This window comes from Apodemus sylvaticus, chromosome 20, assembly GCF_947179515.1.
Source record: "Apodemus sylvaticus chromosome 20, mApoSyl1.1, whole genome shotgun sequence".
Taxonomy (NCBI): Eukaryota; Metazoa; Chordata; class Mammalia; order Rodentia; family Muridae; genus Apodemus; species Apodemus sylvaticus.
The window spans coordinates 2,938,760-2,961,663 of NC_067491.1; the positions used below are offsets into that span (position 1 = coordinate 2,938,760).

The 22,904-nt window shown below is 40.0% G+C and overlaps 1 protein-coding gene across 1 annotated transcript; it reads right to left on the reverse strand.

The window, feature by feature from the left end:
* Positions 1-2,628: 2,628 nt before the first annotated feature.
* On the reverse strand, positions 2,629-21,942 carry LOC127670751 (zinc finger protein 431-like). Its single transcript, XM_052165247.1, has 5 exons — positions 21,822-21,942; positions 7,865-7,991; positions 7,416-7,476; positions 4,903-6,191; positions 2,629-4,230 (listed from the first exon to the last, which is right to left on the reverse strand). Exons 1-5 carry the CDS (start codon positions 21,822-21,824, stop codon positions 3,035-3,037), a joined length of 2,676 nt encoding a protein of 891 aa, XP_052021207.1. The 5' UTR covers positions 21,825-21,942; the 3' UTR covers positions 2,629-3,034.
* Between the last annotated feature and the right edge of the window lie 962 nt (positions 21,943-22,904).

The window sequence follows — 22,904 nt, forward strand, 5'->3', positions numbered from 1 at the left end:
CTGGGATTTGAACTCAGGACCTTTGGAAGAGCAGTCGGTGCTCTTAACCACTGAGCCACCTCTACAGCCCCTATTTATTTATTTATTTATTTATTTATTTATTTATCCCAACCAATGGATTATTCCCCTCAGAGGGCACATGTGCATTTCACACAATTTTAACATCCTTTCAGGCATGTCTCTGTAGTAGACTTTGGACGAAAGATTGATTAAAACTGCAGTACTGGATGCTACAGAAGGCAGGGACCAGAATGACTTACTACACCACTCAATAACTATTTCCCTGAAGATAAGGTTAGGAAACCCTGTCTTGAAAAACTAAAAAGAAAAAGAAAAGAAAGAAAAGGTTAGAAGGGATTCTGACAATGACACCACCACCACCACCACCACCACCACCACAACCGTTACTACCACCACCATCCCTGCCTCCTAAAAGTAATGGTGGTGGGTGGCCTGGATCAAGGGCATAAGAAATTTTAAAATCCCAATATGCTTTTGCTGCTGTTGTTGCTGCTGCTGTTGTTGCTAACTGCTACCTAGCCTTCTTCTAATAAACCTTGCTGCCTTTGGGAATCCTTCATCCCCTATCTGTCAGACTGAGTTCACAGCAGAAGTCTTTCGGAAGAAGCATGTCCTTGGCCCTGTGTGTCCATGTGGAGGGAGGCATGGGAAAGGGACAGCAGGGGAGAGGGGTGTGGGGTGAGGGGGGTGGTGTATGTGGGGTGTGTGTGGGGGTCTATCCGGCTAATCAGACTGACCACTTGCTTTGTAAATAAATGTTTTGCATTCCATGTCCCTTGTTTGATTCCTCACTAAATTCCAGATGCTCGATGATCTTCCTGTCTCAAGAGCACAAGAAGCCAAATCAATGCTGGGTGGTAAGGGATTAAATAATGGGATGAAAGACACACACCACCACACCTGGCTTTCTTGCATTGTACATTTAGCTTAATTTCTTTTTTTATTCTTGTCTGAGAGGGACAGAGCAGGAGGGAGGGATGCACAAATGGCCGTGTGGGTGGGCAGAGGCAGAAGCAAAGAGAGAAAAAAACAAGAGAAAGAATTGTATCATAGGCTATAGTTCAATTTCTTCACTAAGAATTGTGCAGTTGTCCACCATCTTGGCCATCATGCCATGTGTAACCTTGCATAAGGGAAATCATATTGTCGGTACCCATATAACACATGTTTACTTCCACTGATCCCTCTGATTATCCTCACATCTCCGTCTTTTAAAAACTAGACTGGGGTGGGGGTGGGGGCAAGGGGGTTGGAGAGATGGCTCAGCAGTTAAGAGCACTGATTGCTTTTCCAGAGATTCCGAGTTCAATTCCCAGCAACTAGAGAAAAGCAAATAACCCTATTAAAAATAGGGTACAGAGCTAAACAAAGAATTCTCAACTGAGGAATACCGAATGGCTGAGAAACACCTAAAGAAATGTTCAACATCCTTAATCATCAGGAAAGTGCAAATCAAAACAACCCTGAGATTCCACCTCACATTAGTCAGAATGGCTAAGAAGAAAAACTCAGGGGACAGCAGATGCTGGAGAGGATGTGGAGAAAGAGGAACACTCCTCCATTGCTGATGGGATTGCAAGCTGGTAAAACCACTCTGGAGATCAGTTTGGCAGTTCCTCAGAAAATTAGACATAGTACAACCTGAGGACCCAACTATACTACTCCTGGGCATATACCAAGAAGATGCTCCAACATGTAATAAGGACACATGCTCCACTATATTCATAGCAGCCTTATTTATAGTAGCCAGAAGCTGAGAAGAACCCAGATGTCCATCAACAGAGGAATGGATACAGAAAATGTGGTACATTTACACAATGAAGTACTACTCAGCTATTAAAAATGATGAATTCATGAAATTCTTAGGCAAATGGATGGAGCTAGAAAATATCATCCTGAGTGAGGTAACCCAATCATAAAAGAACACAGAAGGTATGCACTTGCTGATAAGTGGATATTAGCCCAAAAACTCTGAATACCCAAGATACAACTCACAGACCACATGAAGCTCAAGAAGAAGGAAGACCAAAGTGTGGAAACTTTGATCCCTCTTGAAAGGTGGAACAAAATACCCATGGCTCACAGCCAACCAATAGACTGAGCACAGGGTCCCCAATGGAGCAGCTAAAGAAAGGACCCAAGGAGCTGAGGAGGTTTGCAGCCCCATAGGAAGAACAATATATACCAACCAGTACCCCCAGAGCTCCCAGGGACTAAACCACCAACCAAAGAGTACACATTGAGGGACCCATGGCTCCACTTTCATATGTAGCAGAGGATGGCCTTGTTGGACATCAATAAGCAGAGGCCATTGGTCCTGTGAAGGCTTAATGTTCCAGTGTAGGAGAATGTCAGGTCAGGAAAGTGGGAGGGGGAGCTGGTAAGCAGGGCAAAGGGGGATGGAATAGGGGGTTTTCAGAGGGCTAATAAGGAAAGGGGATACCATTTTAAATATAAATAAAATATCTAATAAAAAAAGACATGTTATTTCTGTTATCAAACATGGAGAGATCTATCTGCTTGTCAGTTTCCCTCCAGTGTAGTATCTTTTATACTGTTTGTCTTAATTTGGGTTTTATTGCTGCGAAAAGATACCACAACCAAGGCAACTCTTATAAAGCACATTTAATTGGGGGCAAATTTAGAGGTCTGGTCTATTATCATCAAGGCAGAAAGAATTGCAAGAGGCCAAGCAGACATGGTGCTGGAGGAGATGAGAGTTCTACATCTTGATCAGAAGGCAGCCAGAAGATTCTTCTGCTCTGGGTAAAGCTTTAGCATAGGATCTCAAAGTCCACCCCCACAGTGACATATTTTCTCAAATACCACATCTATTCCAGAAAGGCCATACTTCCTAATACTTCTACTTGCCATAGGTCAAGTATATTTAAATTAACACACCTTTTAAGATCACTGTAAAGGCATTACCACATTGGTTATATTCATAGGGTTACTCTTTAGTATGTATTCTTTTATGTTGTTGGAAGTGACTTGATTGTGACCAGGCTTTACATTACTGTCCACATTTGTAAAGTTTCTCTCTAGTATGAATTCTTTCATGTTTTCGAAGATAACCAGAAGATGCAAAGGCTTTACCACATTGATTACATTTGTAAGGTTTCTCTCCAGTATGAATTCTTTCATGTCTTTTAAGATCATTCTGACTTACAAAGGCTTTACCACATTGATCACATTTATAAGGTTTCTCTCCAGTATGCGTTCTTTTATGTACTTGGAGATGACCGTGACATACAAAGGCTTTACCACATTGGTTACACTCATAGGGCTTCTCTCCAGTATGTGTTCTTTTATGTACTTGGAGAATATGATTATATGCAAAGGCTTTACCACATTGATTACATTGGTAAGGTTTCTCTCCAGTATGCGTGATTTTATGCATTTTGAGATGACTGTGTCGTGCAAAGGCTTTATCACATTCATTACATTTGTAAGGTTTCTCTCCTTTATGAATTCTTTCATGACTTCGAAGTTGACCATGAGAGGCAAAGGATTCACAACACTGCTTACATTTATAGGGTTTCTCTCCAGTATGTGTTTTTTTATGTGCTTGGAGAGTACGATTATATGCAAAGGCTTTGCCACATTGATTACATTTGTAAGGTTTCTCTCCAGTATGAATTCTTTCATGCCTTTGAAGTTGACCATGATAGACAAAGAATTTACTACATTGCTTACATTCATAGGGCTTCTCTCCAGTATGCGTGATTTTATGCATTTTGAGATAACTGTGTCCTGTAAAGGCTTTACCACATTCATTACATTTGTAAGGTTTCTCTCCAGTATGAATTCTTTCATGACGTTGAAGGTGACCAGGAGAGGCAAAGGATTTATAACATTGCTTACATTCATAGGGTTTCTCTCCAGTATGCATTATTTTATGTACTTGGAGAATATGATTATATGCAAAGGCTTTACCACACTGATTACATTTGTAAGGTTTCTCTCCAGTATGAATTCTTTCATGTCTTTTAAGATCATTCTGACCTACAAAAGCTTTACCACAATGATCACATTTATAAGGTTTCTCTCCAGTATGTATTCTTTTATGTACTTGGAGATGACAATGATGTGCAAAGGCTTTACCACACTGGTTACACTCATAGGGCTTCTCTCCAGTATGCGTTCTTTTATGTACTTGGAGAGCACTATGATATACAAAGGCTTTACCACATTGATTACATTGGTAAGGTTTCTCTCCAGTATGCGTGATTTTATGCATTTTGAGATGACTGTGTTGTGCAAAGGCTTTACCACATTCATTACATTTGTAAGGTTTCTCTCCATTATGAATTCTTTCATGACGGTGAAGTTGACGATGAAAGGCAAAGGATTTACGACATTGCTTACATTCATAGGGTTTCTCTCCAGTATGTGTTTTTTGATGGACTCGGAGAGTACGACGATATGCAAAGGCTTTGCCACACTGATTACATTCATAGGGCTTCTCTCCAGTATGTATTCTTTTATGTACTTGGAGAGTACTATGATGTGCAAAGGCTTTACCACATTGATCACATTTGTAAGGTTTCTCTCCAGTATGCGTGATTTTATGCATTTTGAGATGACTGTGTAGTACAAAGGCTTTACCACATTCATTACATTTGTAAGGTTTCTCTCCAGTATGAATTCTTTCATGACTTTGAAGTTGACCATGAAAGGCAAAGGATTTAGAACATTGCTTACATTCATAGGGTTTCTCTCCAGTATGTGTTTTTTTATGGACTTGAAGAGTACGATGATATGCAAAGGCTTTGCCACACTGATTACACTCATAGGGCTTCTCTCCAGTATGCGTTCTTTTATGTACTTGGAGAGCACTATGATATGCAAAGGCTTTGCCACACTGATTACATTTGTAAGGTTTCTCTCCAGTATGCGTGATTTTATGCATTTTGAGATGACTGTGTCGTGCAAAGGCTTTACCACATTGATTACATTTGTAAGGTTTCTCTCCAGTATGAATTCTTTCATGTCTTTTAAGATCGTTCTGACCTACAAAAGCTTTACCACAATGATCACATTTATAAGGTTTCTCTCCAGTATGTATTCTTTTATGTACTTGGAGATGACAATGATGTGCAAAAGCTTTACCACATTGATTACATTCATAGGGCTTCTCTCCAGTATGCGTTCTTTTATGTACTTGGAGAGTACGATGATATGCAAAGGCTTTGCCACACTGATTACATTTGTAAGGTTTCTCTCCAGTATGAACTCTTTCATGCCTTTGAAGTTGACCATGAGAGGCAAAGAATTTACTACATTGCTTACATTCATAGGGTTTCTCTCCAGTATGTGTGATTTTATGCATTTTGAGATGACTGTGTCGTGCAAAGGCTTTACCACATTCATTACATTTGTAAGGTTTCTCTCCATTATGAATTCTTTCATGACGGTGAAGTTGACCATGAAAGGCAAAAGATTTACGACACTGCTTACTTTCATAAGGTTTCTCTCCAGTATGTGTTTTTTTATGTACTTGGAGAGTACAATGATATGCAAAGGCTTTGCCACATTGATTACATTCATAGGGCTTCTCTTTAATATGCATTCTTTTATGTATTTGAAGAGAACTATGATATGCAAAGGCTTTACCACATTGATTACATTTGTAAGGTTTCTCTCCAGTATGAATTCTTTCATGTCTTTTAAGATCGTTCTGACCTACAAAAGCTTTACCACATTGATCACATTTATAAGGTTTCTCTCCAGTATGTATTCTTTTATGTACTTGGAGATGAGAATGATGTGCAAAAGCTTTACCACATTGATCACATTCATAGGGTTTCTCTCCAGTATGCATTCTTTTATGTACTTGGAGAGTTTGATGAAGTGCAAAGGCTTTACCACATTGATCACATTTGTAAGGTTTCTCTCCAGTATGTGTTATTATATGCATTTTGAGATAATCCTTTTGTGCAAAGGCTTTACCACATTCATTACATTCATAGGGTTTCTCTCCAGTATGTGTTCTTTTATGTCTTCTGAGGCTACTGTGTTGTGAATAAACTTTATCACACTGATTGCATTTGTATGGTTTCTTTCCAGTATGAATTCTTTCATGCCTTTGAGGATAACTGTGATATGCAAAGGCTTTACCACACTGAGTGTTTTCAGAGGGTTTCTCTCTAGTAAGACTTCTTTCATGCCTGCAAAGATAATTGACACATGTGAAAGCTTTACCACAATCACTAAACTGATGAATCTTTTTAATCCATAGAAATCCATTTTACAATTTGGTCCAATTGTAAAGAGGAATCACATCTTAAGATTTTTGTCACTTTGGTCACATTCAGGGTTTCCCCTTCATTATGGGTTGCTTTGCATTCCTGTAATGGTAAGAGTGTCATTACATTGCTCACATTTGCAGCATCCTTTTTCTCTATGAGATTTTTCACAAACTTGAAGAGAAATGGAAGAGCTCAGAGCTTTACCACACTGAGTGCATTAATAAATTTTCCCATATTGTGAAACTCACTACATTTTCATTGGCAAAGTGAACCAGGAAAAACAGAAAAGAATTTCCACAATCCTAGTCCTCATCACATTGAGAAAGTTTGCTCAAATGTGGAATACTACATATATTTTAATTGTTCTGGGAGAGAGAGAGGTACACTGTCTTTCAATATCCCTATGTTCACATAGTTTGTATCCATTGACACAGGAGATACTAATTAAAAAAAGATTAACGAATGAAAGATTTCTACATTGCATTCCCACAGTTTGGCTGTATATTCATCATACACATATGGTATAGGAATTAAGGTTTCTCCTCAATGACATTTTTGACTCTCATAAACTGCCCCTCTTATTTAAACTTAGCTGTGCAATTATATGAGTAATTAGCTTTACTATGGACTATTCGCTTATAACAAATACTTACATATACTTATCACCTAATAAATATCTTTTGAAATATGTGAATGGTTTGAGACTAGATTTGCACTTCTACAGAGCAGCTGTAATGTGGCTATGATTCAAATGGTCATATCTGTTAAGGCATTGTTTCCTTGTCTTCTCTTTTAGAGAAATGCCTTGAAAACACAAATCAGACACCTGACATTGAGGTGCATGGATTTGTGAGAATTTAATGATCATCAATACACTTAAAGAAGTGCTTTTTTTTACACTGTTGCTTTTCTTTAAAAGTTCCAAGTTGGCCGGGTGGTGGTGGCGCACGCCTTTAATTCCAGCACTTGGGAGGCAGAGGCAGGCAGATTTCTGAGTTTGAGGCCAGCCTGGTCTACAGAGTAAGTTTCAGGTCAGCCAGGGCTACACAGAGAAACCCTGTCTCGGTGAAAAAAAAAAAAGTTCGAAGACACATTAACATTTCTTCAGAGGCATATTCATACCAACTTGCACATGAAAATTACCTTCCATGTCTTCTGGAACTTTGACAATGTTCTTCAATATTATGGTCTTCCCAATTGTAGCCTAAAATATAGTACCAGAAAAATGTATGATTATAGTACTGAAAATTAGGCAAATTTAAGTTACTCTCTGTAGTGAACGTGATTTATTCACCTCATCTCAATTGAAATTACAGAAAAGCATCAATAACAAGGATACAGATGTTTTCTTTAAAATAAGATTTTTCTTATGTTTTCTTATTTTAAAGATTTATTTATTGTATGTAAGTACACTGTAGCTGTCTTCCAGAAGAGGGCGTCAGATCTTGTTATGGATGGTTTAGAGCCACCATGTGTTTACTGGGATTTGAACTCAGGACCTTCAGAAGAGCAGTTGATGCTCTTAACTGCTGAGCCATCTCTTCAGCCCCTGGTTCCCTTATTTTAAAAAGTGAAAGAAAATTCAGTCTTACCTATAGCATTGAGGTTACTGTAGATCTCCAACATCACATCTTTGTAGAGATTTTTCTGTGAAGGATCCAGCAAAGCCCATTCTTCTTGAGTGAAGTACACATGAACATCATCATAGGTCAATGCATCCTAAAATATTTCATACATGGGTACAACAGAAACCAGACACCAACATCACTGTAAATGTATGCTTCATTGACAATATATTTGTATAACTCTGGTTCTTCCCCAACTTATGACCAAGAAGTTCTAATGTAGTTACCAACTTATCTTAGAAGAAAACTAAGTAATAAGGTTCACTTCTGTCATTTCTTTGCTCTTTGAATAGAATATAGCCTTGCAAGAGAAATGCTAATTAACAGAGGGGGACAAGCAATACTGAGCACATATCAGAGAAATTGTATGAACAATTACTAACTACAAAAAACGATGGGCAAGCTGAACATATTAGTTCATGCCTTTAATCTGAGCACTCAGGAGGCAGAGGCAGGTATATCTCTGGTCTATACAGGACAGCCGGAGGTACATCTTAAGACCCTGTCTCCCTTGTAATTGCTGGGAGTCATTCTCACATAGATCTCAAAACCTCCTTTCAGCCATCTTACATGCTCAAGCCTGCTTTTAGAAGGAAAAATACTAGCTCTCAGGTTAGCAAAGTAGCAAGGTGGTCAGCACATACAGAGCTCATCTGAGTGGGCTAGAACAAATAGAGCTCATCTGCAGTTGGTTACCATAGCAACTTCTTTCCACTTCACCTCCTCTTGACCATTTTACCTAGCCAACTTCCTGTAGTAATAGCCAGCTTTTCCATGAGATTCTGAGAGTCAATTCTGAGAAACTCTCCTGAAAGACAATTCTTGTCCCTTGAGATTATTCCCTAAAGCCAATGTCTTGCCCCCTTTACCCCCTCCCTATACCTTGCTTGCTTTTCTTTATATTGCAGTGAGTAAAACAATAAAATTGACAGCTTGATCAGGATACCATCTTGTTGTCTGTCTCTTATGTCTCTTGCCCACCCCCTCCTTCTCTCCTAGGTGGTCCAGGGAACCCTGTTGACTATCTTGCAGGTCGGGACATATAATAATCAATCAAACAAACAAGATAGATAGAAAGGACTCAGAGGCTTTTACTGGAGTTCCTACAAAAAATTACACATTCACTCCAGTTTTCTATTTATCTTCCATAATCCTGAAGTGTTCCAGTTTAATCTGTAACAGTAATGAGATCTTACAAACAAGGGATGCATCTTTAAATAGATACAAATGGACAGATGAAAATAGTGGCAATGTAAATGGTGATCCTACACAAGACAGAAGATGACTCAGCAGTGAAGAGCTCTTGCTGGTCTTGCAAATAACTGGGCTCAATTGCCAGTAGTTACAATGGGGTTTCACAACTATTGATTACTCCAAGGTCAGGAATTATGAGGCCATCTTCTGACTACTATGGGGACTAGGCATATATGATATGCATATTCATGCATATAGGCAAAATAGTCATATTCATTAAAAAGATCAAAACAAACACAACAGGTAGGAAGAATGTTATGCACCTTGAACTCAAAAAGTTCAAGCAGTATTAATGTCATGAATGCATGCCATACTGAGAAACAGAATATTCTCTCTACCAAATTTCAAAATTCACAAAGTGCATGAAGATCAACACAACTGCATATGCTTGACATGTATCAAAACCTACATTCTAGCCCATCAACGAATAATATAAAAACAAACAAACAAAGAAAAAGTCAGGCATGTTGGCTCACATTTAATCCCAGCACTATGGAGTCAGAGTAAGGAAACTTTTAAGTTTGAGGCTGCATGTTCTACACACCTACTTTCAGGACAGCCGGGGCTATATAGAGAAACTTTGTCCTCAAAAATAAAAAACAACAAAATTAAAATTATAAAAACACCAGGCTTTCAAAATAGCTTAGCACTGAATCACAATTGCTTCAACTGCATCTTATGTGCTTTAGGGATAAAGTCTATAATGGTGAAGGCAAGACAACATAAGAAGGAAGCTGACGATTCAATGCAATACCCATCAAAATCCCAACTCAATTCTTCACAGAGTTAGAAAGAGCAATTATCAAATTCATCTGGAACAACAAAAAACCCAGGATAGCTAAAACTATTCTCAGCAACAAAAGAAAATCTGGGGGAATCAGTATCCCTGACCTCAAGCAATACTACAGAGCAATAGTGTTAAAAACTGCATGGTATTGGTACAGTGACAGGCAGGAGGATCAATGGAACAGGATTGAAGATCCAGAAATGAACCCACACACCTATGGCCACTTGATCCTCGACAAAGAGGCTGAAAACATCCAATGGAAAAAAGATAGCCTTTTCAACAAATGGTGCTGGTTCAACTGGAGGGCAGCATGCAGAAGAATGCGAATTGATCCATCCTTGTCTCCCTGTACTAAGCTCAAATCCAAATGGATCAAGGACCTCCACATAAAGCCAGACACTCTGAAGCTAATAGAAAAGAAACTGGGGAAGACCCTTGAGGACATCAAGGGAGAAAGTTTCTGAACAGAACACCAATAGCGTATGCTCTAAGAGCAAGAATTGACAAATGGGACCTCATAAAATTACAAAGTTTCTGTAAGGCAAAGGACACCATCAAGAGGACAAATCGGCAACCAACAAATTGGGAAAAGATCTTCTCCAATCCTACATCAGATAGAGGGCTAATATCCAATATATATAAAGAACTCAAGAGGTTAGACTCCAGAAAAGCAAACAACCCTATTAAAAAATGGGGTACAGAGTTAAACAAAGAATTCTCACCTGAAGAACTTCGGATGGCGGAGAAGCATCTTAAAAAATGCTCAACTTCATTAGTCATTAGGGAAATGCAAATCAAAACAACCCTAAGATTTCATCTTACACCAGTCAGAATGGCTAAGATTTAAAATTCAGGAGACAGCAGGTGTTGGAGAGGGTGTGGAGAAAGAGGAACACTCCTCCACTGCTGGTGGGGTTGCAAATTGGTACAACCACTCTGGAAATCAGTCTGGTGGTTCCTCCGAATACTGGGCACCTCACTTCCAGAAGATCCTGCTATACCACTCCTGGGCATATACCCAGAGGATTCCCCACCATGTAATAAGGATACATGCTCTACTATGTTCATAGCAGCCCTATTTATAATTGCCAGATTCTGGAAAGAACCCAGGTATCCCTCAACAGAAGAGTGGATGCAAAAAATGTGGTATATCTACACAATGGAGTACTATTCAGCCATTAGAAACAATGAATTCATGAAATTCTTAGGCAAATGGATGGAGCTAGAGAACATCATACTAAGTGAGGTAACCCAGACTCAAAAGGTGAATCATGGTATGCACTCACTAATAAGTGGTTATTAACCTAGAAAACTGGAATACCCAAAACATAATCCACACATCAAATGAGGTACAAGAAGAAAGGAGGAGTGGCCCCTGGTTCTGGAAAGACTCAGTGAAACAGTATTCGGCAAAACCAGAACGGGGAAGTGGGAAGGGGTGGGTGGGAGGCCAGGGGAAGAGAAGGGGGCTTATGGGACTTTCGGGGAGTGGGGGGCTAGAAAAGGGGAAATCATTTGAAATGTAAATAAATTATATCGAATAAAAAAATTAAAAAGAAAAAAAAAAAAGAAGGAAGCTGACTAATCAGGTCCAACCACAACACAGTACGGGACACAGACACACACACACACACACACAGAAAATGTCTTGAGTCTACAGACACTTAAATCTCATTCCCAATACGAAGTCTAGAAAGCTTCCTTCTACAAAAGCTTCGATTGAGAGGAATGAGTTGGCCAGAGCCAGGCTGACTACATGACAAGCTGCAAACTGAAAATTTGGGAGACTAGGCCTAAGGTTCTGTTTCCTAGAAATGGAAAAGACCATGCAAGTCAATTCCAGGAAAATCACCCTCACAGGCAGCCACTCAGGAGCTTCCAGGAGCTATACCTGCTACCAGGCCTGAGACAATCCTAAACCAAGAATAGTTAGTCAGGATTGGTTCTGGAAAGTATCCCAAATTTCCCAGAACCTTAACTAATCCCAAAGATACCCATAACCCTGGAAATTGAGCCAACCAATCAGAATAAAGTTCACCTACTCCTCTCTGGAATTCTCCTTACTGGCTTTAAATTGAGCTTGCAAAGCTCACATGTCTGTATCCATCACAGTGAATGGTAGACCCCTGTACGATAGAATTCTGCAGAATAAAACACTTTTGCATACTATTTGAGTTGGAGTCTTCCTTTTGTGATTCTTGGACCCTAACATTGTAAGTTCTCCCAAAGAAAGTCACAAAAGAGAAACAAGTGTTCAAAGACATCACCCTGTCTGGGAGCTTTCTCACTCAATCAACTACATTCTAATCATGGTCATCCATGATGAAAATGCACTTAGTATAACTTCGATGACCCTAATAGTCTGCAGCAGCCCATACATTCTTCAAATGTACAAAGTCTCTTATGACACTCTTAAAAAAAAATATTTATTTCATTTATATGACTACATTGTAGCTGTCTTCAGACACACCAGAAGAGGGCAGCTGATCCCATTACAGATGGTTGTGGGCCATAATATAGTTGCTAGGAATTGAACTCAGGACCTCTGGAAGATCAAGCAGTCAGTGCTCTTAACCTCTGAGCCATCTCTCCATTCTCTTTTCTGACACTCTTGATTGCTACATCTTTAAAATCAAAAAGCAAGTTATATCTTTCCAACATACAAAGGCACAGAATGCCCCTTCCCATTCCAATAGAGAGGAATGTGTACATTGTGAGGAAAGACTGGGCCAAGGGAGGAAACCCAGCAGGACAAACACCAAATCCTGTAGCTCTGCCTCAGACACAGGCACCTCAGTTTCAAAAGGCTTAGAAGACCCCCTCCCTGAAACTTCTCATACATCTCTCAGTTTAGTTACTTGCACTCCCTATATGCAGCTCCCCATGGCAGGTGTCTCATAGCTTAGGTATCTCAGCATCTGTGGTCTCAAAACGCACCTCAGGCTTCATCCTCACAGGTTCATGCAATGCACTCTCACAGTATCCTCCATCACTGGGGCTCTGACTCTGGCAAACAAACATACATGGCTAGAACAGTGCTGAACTGAAGCCACAGAGGAAGAATCCATGACCTTAAATTTTACATCTTTCTTATTTCCAGAACTTGGGTGCTCCTGTCAAGTTTAGATTCTACACTGGGATGGACTCCTTCATGCTTGGACCACAGTTGTAGCAGGTTTTGTATAAAGTTCCTTCCAGGGACTAGGAATCACTTTACCTACTACCCCCCATCCCCACCCCTTCCATTCACTGAAGGCTTAGCAGGAGGGTGTGTTTCCCTTAGGACACCTTAGGCTTTCAATCCTGAATTCAGGCCTCTGTCTCAGCATTTGGCTGCCATTTGAAACTACCCAGTGCTGTTTTTCTCTACAAGCTACAGACTTTGCATTTATTTCTGCCCAACTTGTTGCTTTTTTAGTGTAGTCCTGAATGACCAGCCAATTATTTTTTAATTCTGCCTTACTCAATTTCTCAGAGCATGGGAAGAATAAGAAAGATTTGGGGTCAAATTATCACACAAATGACCTCTAGCTAAACTTTTCATGGAGTCTATTCTCAACTGAAATCCTATGACCTAAACTTCTGTCTGCATTACTGGCAATACTCCAATCTTCCAGATGTTACAACAACAGTCAGCTAAGCTCTGAGTACAGCTTTCTATGCTGTTTGCCATCTCAAGTCATGATACCTCCCACATTCCTCCAAAGGAGAACATTTCCAGTTTCTGTCCAGCAACAAAATCACTTTTTGTGGGTTTTCCTCTCTCTCTTTCTTGGTTCTAACTTGCTACTCTGCTACTTTGATTAAACCCTCTAACCAAAAGCATCTCAGTAATGAACAGGTTCACTTGTTTGGTCCTGTCAGAACACAGTCCATAATTTTGGGAGCTTAGGATAGAAACTCAAGTTTCAAGAAAATAAGGCAAAAACCATGGCCAAACATTCTTTTCTGGCTTACCCTCTTGCTTGGTCACTGTCTCATGCTCAGCTAGCTCTCTTATGTAGCCCAGGCCCACTTACTTAGGGATCCTACTACCCTCAATGGAAGAGCCTTCCCACATGAATCATCACACAATACAATCTCTCACAGATACAGCATCCAGCCATTTTGATGAGGGCATGACTTCAAGTGAGGCTCCTTTAGATGATTGTAGTCTCCAAAAATGTTGACAACAGAAGCTAATTAGGACACAGAGACAATAATATATCACAAAGTTTTAAAAACCCAAATCAAATGTGTTAACCATATCAATCACTTAAGTGGCAAAACCTCCAAAATTGCTGATTACAACAACTGGAAGACAGAGTTGCCAAGAAATGAGGAGAGGCAAGCCTTCAGGATCATGAAGAGGAAACTAAAACTTTCCCAAACTACCAAAAACTCAAGACACATGTTTAGAAGACAAAAATAGGTGCAGGTCTATCATGTTCCAGAGAAAGAACAATATAATTAGATTATAATGAATAAATTCACACAACTAGATAGCACCACAAATAAAAGGAGACAGAAAGACAGATGTATAAGTCTTTAAAACATGAAATACAAGATTATTATAATAAAAATTTTAAGAAATTACAGGTCAATACTCATCCTATGTACTCTGTTTCTCCTCTTTGCTAATAGAAAGTAGATTAGAAGTGGCAAAAAACTGGTCAATTGAACATAGAGGCAGCTTAAAGAATGGGAAAAGATTTTTAAAACCACATCCACATCTTATAGAGGCCTAATATACAAAATATATAAAGACCTCAAGAAACTAGGTTTTTCAAAACAAAAAATTCAATTAAAAAAATGGAGTATAGCTCTAAAAAGAGAATACTCAACAGAGGAATCTCAAAAAGCTGAGAAATACTTAAATCATCACCATCTTAGCCATCAGGGAAATACAAGTCAAAACTACTTTTTATATAAAACTACTTTTTTTATATAAAACTATATGTTTTATATGTCAGGATGGTGAAGATCAATAATACAAGTGATAGATCATGCAGGCAAACATGTGGAGAAAGGGGAACAACTCTCCACTGCTTGTGGGGTACAAACTAATATAGCCACTATGGAAATCAGTATTTCCTTGGAATCATAGTTCCTCAGAACACTGAGAATCCATCTATCTCAAAACCCACCGATACTGCTCTATTGAAAAGTTGCCCCACCCTTCCACAAGGGCATTTTCTCAACTAGGTTCATAGCATATTTATTCCTACTAGCTTGAAACTGGAAACAATCTAAAGGCCCCTAAACTAAAGAATGGATAAACAAGAATTGTGGTACATTTATACAATGGAGTATCACTCAGCTGTTTAAAACAATGACATATGAATTTACAGGCAAGTGAATGCAACTAAACAAACAAACAAACAAACAAAAACTACCATAAGTGAGGTAACCTGCACCCAGAATGACAAACATGGCATGCATTCACTTACAAGTGCATATTACCTATTAGGTAAATAATAATCAAACTGTAGTATGCAAACACAGAGAGGCTAGGTAAAGAGGTGGGCTATGGGGGGTGGGAAGCGCAGATCTCCTTCTAAAGAGGAACTTGAGTAGTTTCTGTGAGTAGACTGGGGTTTGATGAGAAGAGGAATGGGAGGGATCAGTTGTGAGGATGCAGGGGTAAAGTACAATGCTGGGAGAAACAGGTGGAATAAGGGGTCATTTGGGTATTAGTGTGAAAATTCAGTACAATAGCAACTTCATGGATGCTATAGGGTGACCCTAATGAGTACTCAACTAATGGAGCATAAGGACTCTGAACTGACCATCTTTTGTTGTCAGCCAGGGATTCAATGTTGGGAATGGGTTACATTTGGTTGAGCTGTTGGCCAATGTGGTCCCTGAGAGATCCTTAATAATCCATGCTGATGCTAGTACCGAACTTTGCTCTCAGATAACTGACAGCAGGACCCCATCAATGAGGACAAATTCCGCACAGTTCACTGGCTGTAGAAATCAAGCTGGTGCAGGCTTGGAGCCTTCCCCCCTCTGTTGTAGTCTCTTTGAGGAGAGAAGTTACTCTATAGGCTACAGAAAGAGAAACCTGGATGCCCAGCCCCCTACACCCACACCCACACCCACATTCAGACACCTACAATTGGTCCCTCCTGCAAGATGTGCTGGGGCACAATGGTAACAAACTTGTTTGAGTGGCTAACCAATGTTTGGTTTAACTTGAGATCCTTAACATGAGAGGGAACTCATGACTATCACTGACTGGATTTCTAAGAACCTTACAGAGACGTAAATGGCAAGCCTAGAGACAGCATGGGTCTGTGCCAGGTTCTCTGCTGATATGTTATGGTTGTTAGCTTGGTGTTTTTGTGGGACCCCCAAACAGTGTGAGCAGGTGTAACTCTGATTCTTTTGCTTGACCTTGAGACGGTTCTCCTATCAGATTGCCTTGTCCAATATGAAGGCAATGTTGTCCTTTTCTATCTTGTTTTATCCTGTTAGGCTGTCCTCTCTTAGAGGTCTGCTCCTTTTTGAAGAGGAAATGGGGCGAGGTGGTGTTGGATCTTGGGGAGCAGAGGCTAGGAGAAGTGGACTAGGGAGGTAGCTAGGAAGAGTGTAGGGAGGAAAAACAGTAGTCAGGACAGCATCTATCTTCAATTTAAAAATTAATTCAATATTATTTAATTGAAAATGAAATAAAGAAAAGCAATAATCAACTAAGAAAAGCAAAATAGTGAAGACAGAGACAGAATGATTGTGATACAGTTCGCTTTCCGCTTTTGTAGACAGTGACCATCAGACAGGAGTATAAAAATATCATCTTGGAGGCTTGCCTCCTCCTTCTGATAACCTAGTCCTAGTCCTGGAAAAGCTTCTGTCCTCTCTACAATCTTATCTAGATTATGTTTTGGACATCTGAGACTTAACTGCTGAATAAAATCACCGTTTCTTTTTCTTTCTGAACTTTGGCTGGCTGGTCAACTCAGGTGTTCTGACTCAAACTCCTCTTCAAGCTAACCAACACAAACTGCTTCTTTCCCTTCTGACTGAATTGCTGTACTTGGCCTCAAATGAACTCCAGCATTCTGTTCTCATCTGCTGGCACATTCTCATTCTCTGGTTCATTCTTTCTTCACCTGTGTCTGGCTTGTTCTCTTTAGTCTGTCTCTGTAAAACTCTCCAGGTAAAACTGCCTCCTACCCCTCTCACCCTCTGAGTTGCTTCCTCTTATGTTGCCTCTCTTCCCTCTCTCCTCTCTTGAGAGTTGGGCATTTCCTATACTGTCAGATCTTTCCTTGATTCATTATTTTGTCAGCCACTCAACTAGATATTGCTTTCAAACATGAGTGCTTCCTTCTAAAATTAACTTTATCTTCATTGCTTGGAAGTAAATGTGTGTATTATGGACTGAGCCACACCATAATTAGAAACAGCTCCCACCCACCAACCCCCAAGTAAATTGGATAGTCTCTGGGTTCACAATGTGATCAAATACCCTGCAACACAGTTCATGACAAGCTCATCTTGGGCTCAGTCTACATCTGTGAAATCAGAAGTCTTGCTCTCAGCAATGTGAAATATATATCACTTAGGAACCAAAAGTAGTCATTTTCTTGTGTTAGCTTTCACTAGTTTGGAATGTGGAATCACAGTGCTTCTCATTTCATTCCAAGTGAATACTCTTGATTGTTTTCAAGAAAAACTGTCTGAATAACTATTCAATAAAAATAAATATGTGATGTTGTACAAAATTGCTACATTATATTATGCATTAAGAACAAACTGATATATAAAAATGTTAAATGTTTAAATGTTTGTTTAAATGTTAATTTTCTCGAATGCAAAAATGAAAGTGTTACCATCTAACATAAGTTACTTAATGTACAGAAAACAAAGAGATGAGTCATTTATCTAAGACTATCACATGTTTGTTCAATTGTAATTTATCATCAGCATTTAAATTCAAACAAAACAGTCAGTAAGTTTCTTAACTCATTTTTACTTTTTCATGCAGTATGACTCATTGGCAGAAAGCTCTCATGCAATCCAAATAAAGCCACTTTCTGCATGTTTGAGGTATACTATAACACCACATTTGCTTCCCATCTAAAACAACTCTTGCTACAGAAAGCTTGATATTTCATTTCTCTTCTCCACATAATATTCTAAATAAACATTAGAAAAACCCTTTGAAGGAAATTGCTTTAGCTAGATTCTGTGCCTTCTGCCCCTCTGTAGGAATGTGGAAGGAATTTGACATTGAGCTAGTACATGGAAGTAGGCTCTGGCAGGATTTAGACTTTGGGCTAGGACTTAGATAGTAGGCTCAGAAAATAATATTTACATTTGGGTTAATACAAAGCTCAAGGTAAATTGAGCCAAGGAAAGTGTGGCATTCCTTTTATCTTGGTCATGCTAAAAACACTGCTCACCAGACTTTGTTTATTGCCTTGTTTGTTCCTTGACTATTTCTGTTTATTGCCTTGTTAGTTCCTTGACATAGAACTGACCTTATTATTTACATGTACTTAAAATGGGATAAAAGCAGACTTGAGAAAAATAAACCCTCTTCAGCCTCAGCACTGGCTGGAGTCATGTTATAGCTTTGTGTAATTGTCTTCTTTTCAATCATCGATCTCTCCCTTGAGATCCTGTTGACTAACTGAGCTGGCTTGGTCACCCTTCATTTTCGATTGCTACCTGCAAGGTAGAAAAGATGGCTCAAGTTCTCATATCCATCTGACAATAAGAATGCACTACAGATTAAACTTATATGGGAAAAAGAAATGGATTGACAATGCTTAAGCTATAATTGCGTTTTATGACCAATACAGCACTGACTGTGAGAATCTTTACAAGTACTTAATCTTTTAACCATTGCTGTTGTCTTCCTTACTTTAGCACAAAGACCCCTTGGGGCACCCAGCTTATCCTCAACAAATGAGCACTGAGGTAATTCTCATATTTAGGCTACTATGAATACAACTGCAATGAACATGAGAATTCTGGTACTTCTTAAAACTAATTTCATGTTCATGGATACTATACTGAGAAGCCTGCTGGGATCCATGTCAGTTCTATAATTTTTATAAGAACTCGGTAGAATGGGGTTGCTTGGATGTAGGTATTATATCCAAATATATTGGAATACATATATTAAATATGTGCAATTTTATATCAACTATAACACAACATGGTCTTAACTAATTATTATCTATGGAAAATCCCAACCTACTGCTATCAGAGTTTATTGCTAATACACAATCCTGTATCACATACATATTCATTGTTCAATTCTGGACAATGTTTTATTTTCACTCTTTTTGTTTTCTCAATTAAGTTATACTTGGTAGGATATCAATTATGTGACCCTAACAATGTATTCTGTGTCACTAAAGTCCTCTTTCTATGGTTTTGTACATTATTTCACATCAGTTTCAGTTTCACACACTTAAACCTGTAAACAATACCATTATAGTGATTTTTTTAAAAAGAGGATGTTGGGTATGTTTAATTGGCAGCATAAATTCAAAACAATCTAAAGAAAACTCCTAACAGGAAAGCTGATTCCAAAGCTATTTGGCATTTGAAAAAAAACTTCAGAATTGTGATGAGGATTATGAAGAAATAGTAAACATCTGGGCACAATGTAAATTCCATCCGAACTTATCACAGAGCTATAACAATCAAAATCTTTACAACATTTGTGGGAAAATAATGAGATGTAGAGAGAAAAAGCCAAGAACATAAGTCTCAAATTATAGTCAAGTTTTAATCGAAAGACCTAAGGAAACTCAGCCAGGAAAAATGAAAACATGACCAATATTACCTATGATTGCATGTGAATACAAATAGAATAAATACAGACTTCACAACTCCCACAAGAATAACTCAAAGTGGCCCCTAAGTATTACATTTCTGACCCTCCAGTCACTACTGACCTCACTTCCAAACAGAGGTCCCATGCTCTAGAGCTCTCTATGATCAGAAGGTGGGGTATGGCTCTGCAGCGCCTAATCCCTGTGATCTCACACAAACCCAGCCCCACTGAGCCCACACATATACCAACGTTGAAGAATAATTTAACGTCTGCTTCCTTGACATGGATTATAGCACAAGATGTAGAATCTGCTCTACCCACCTGCACACCACCATGCACACTGAAGCAACCTCTGCATTTCAGAAACTCCTTTTGGACCCTGGAACTTTATTTCCCTGAATCACTCCATTCATCGTGGAAAGGAAAAGGTAGAAAGTATAGAAGCTGGGGTGGGGAGGTCTTCCACAAGCTATTTCTTATGCTAAGCAAGCTTCTTAAGAATACCAGCATGTATACAATTTACATGAGGGAAAAAGGAGATGGGAGACATCTATGAAGTCAGCAGAAAGACGAAGAATCTATGGAGTTAGCATAAGCATTATACAATGGGACACACTCAGGAGAAGTCTAATCAAACAGTGCTGCCCAAGGGGAACTCAGTGTATCTCAAAAACATTCCGGACCAAGCCGATAGTGGCCTTGGGACGGTTAACCACAGCCCCAAATGGTGGGAAGAGTTGTGTTCTAAGAATCTGAAGCAACCCCTCCCAAAGGCCCTGGCCCCAGACATTACCAGCTCTCCCAAGCATATTCCCGGTTTTAGAAAAGGAGTTTGGTTTTATCTCTATTCCCAGGGCCTCAGGGAAAGCTCCCAAGGACTAGGCTCCAGGCTGTTACTGGCTCTGCCGTGCACGCTCCTGGGTGCCATGCATTCTCACATAGATCTCAAAACCTCCTCCCTTTCAGCCATCTTACAAGTTCAAGCCTCTTTTTAGAAGGAAAAATGCTAGCTCTCAGGTTTGCCAAATAGCAAGTTGGTCAGTACATACAGAGCTCACTGCAATTAGGTTACCACTCTTTCCACTTCACCTCCTCTTGATCATTTTAGTTAGCTAACTTCCTGTATTAGCAGCCAGCTTCCCCATGAGATTCTGAGAGACAATTCTGAGAAACTGTTCCTTAGAGACAATGCTTGCCCCCTGAGAGACTGTTCCCTGGAGACAATGTCTTGTCCCATTTAACCCCCTCCCTATAACTAGGGATACCCTATATCCCTATTTCCTTTATATTGCAGTGTGTGAAAATAAAATTTGACAGCCTGATCAGAATTCTGTCTTGCTGTGTCTCTTTCGTCTCAGGGAACCCTGTTGACTGTCCTACAGGTCGGGACACCTGGGTTTCAGAAGGAGTTATGTCATTCTCCGTACATGGGGACCTCAGGGAAAATGTAGCTTGAACAGGCCAGCACTCAATATGACAGTGTTTTGTGTTTTGCCTTTTCAAATGATTGTTAGCGGCCTGCACTTTGATATGGAGATGGGCCAAGTGACTCGTATAAATCAAGTTTGTTTCCTTATGATTTGGTGCCATATTTCTGGACAATCCTGGTGAACAAAAATGTTTATCTTAAGCATCCTAATCTCAAACTGCCCAGGTTAGCATATTATTTATCTGTGGGATGTTTTACAGGCAGCCCTCCCTCAGCTAAATTCTACTTGGTGTGCCTACTATCTCTTCTTAAGCCTTAGGAAAACCTTTTACATCATCAATTACAACATCACAACTTGACATTGGATTGCTATCCAGCACATGAGATGCCTTTTACAACCTCCACAAAATTAACTCCAAAAGGACTGTACACCTTGGTGTCAAATTCTAAGAACAGAACTTGTAGAAACAAGAACTCTCTTAGTTTGGGATCATGCCACGGATCTTTCTACACCCAAGCCAAATGCTCTGCACGGATGCATCCCCCATAGTGAAGTTATTCAGAAGCTACAGCTGGGTCCAGCGAGTGGCTAGGACCTCATAGGTGGTTGCCGATTCCCACTCAACCCCGGGAAAGACCCACCACACCAGCTCCTGCTGCTCAGACCCCTGCTCACCATGTTGCAACTTCGGAGCTTGCCTGAGTTCGTCCCACCGCATCCGGTGGCAGGACAAAGAGCACAGCACAGGAGAGCATTCAAGCCTGCTCGGCTACTAAGTGAAACTGGTTTCACGTCACCCGAAAACCCGCCTTCCCCTCTGACTGGCAGGTCCGCCTAAAGGTTCTGATTGGCCAGTAAGTCTTGAGTGACCGGTTTCACGTCACCCGGAAAACCCGCCTTCCCCTCTGACTGGCAGGTCCGCCTAAAGGCTCTGATTGGCCAGTAAATCTTGAGTGACTTAGTGTGCTGAAGGTACACAGTAAGAAGCTTGGGTTCTTAGCCTCAAGTCCAGGGCCAACCCTTTTCCAGATCTACGTGAATTTGCATTTCTGTAGTACTTGTGCCTGCCCTCCAATAACCTACCCATATTTTTCCCCGCCCAGCCCCATCGAAGACCCACCCGCTCCACCTACCACTGCTCAGCCGCTTGCTCCTCCCCTATGTGGGCAGTGACCCTGCGCTACCAGGTCCTGACTTCAGCCTGAGCTGATGCTCACTACGCAGGCCGATTGCCTTCTTCCTCCTGGAATCAAGGCAAGTGGCTTGATAGTCCATTACTTAACTTGCAGTGGAGTTTTCAATCTGTCCCACAAGCAGAAGGGAACCCAGGATATTAACAATTAAAGAGAGCTTTTGGGAAACAATAGTTTTATTTTGTTGCTGTTGGGATTCAGATCCGGGACCAGTGGCTGACATGCATATATTTAACACACCAAAGCTGGCTGGCTGGAGCCCTCAAGTAGCCATGGATGGGCAAACTGGATTTACTTGAAAGGGCCTGGAAATAAAAATGTAGTGGGGCGAGAGAATAAATCCAAGACAAAGGATGTAATCAAGGCTCAATGTTTAATAATAAGCTTTGCATTTATAAAGGGAAAAACCACAAAACCCATCCCCCTTGTTTAGCTGGAGTAAGAGCTAGCTTGTTGTAGAGCAAGACCAGCCCAGGCAGCCAAAACAGCTAAGTTCCCATGGGAGCCTGCAACTGCATCCAAGACATAAGTCTCTGCATAGATTGATAAGGCCTGTCCTAGCGAA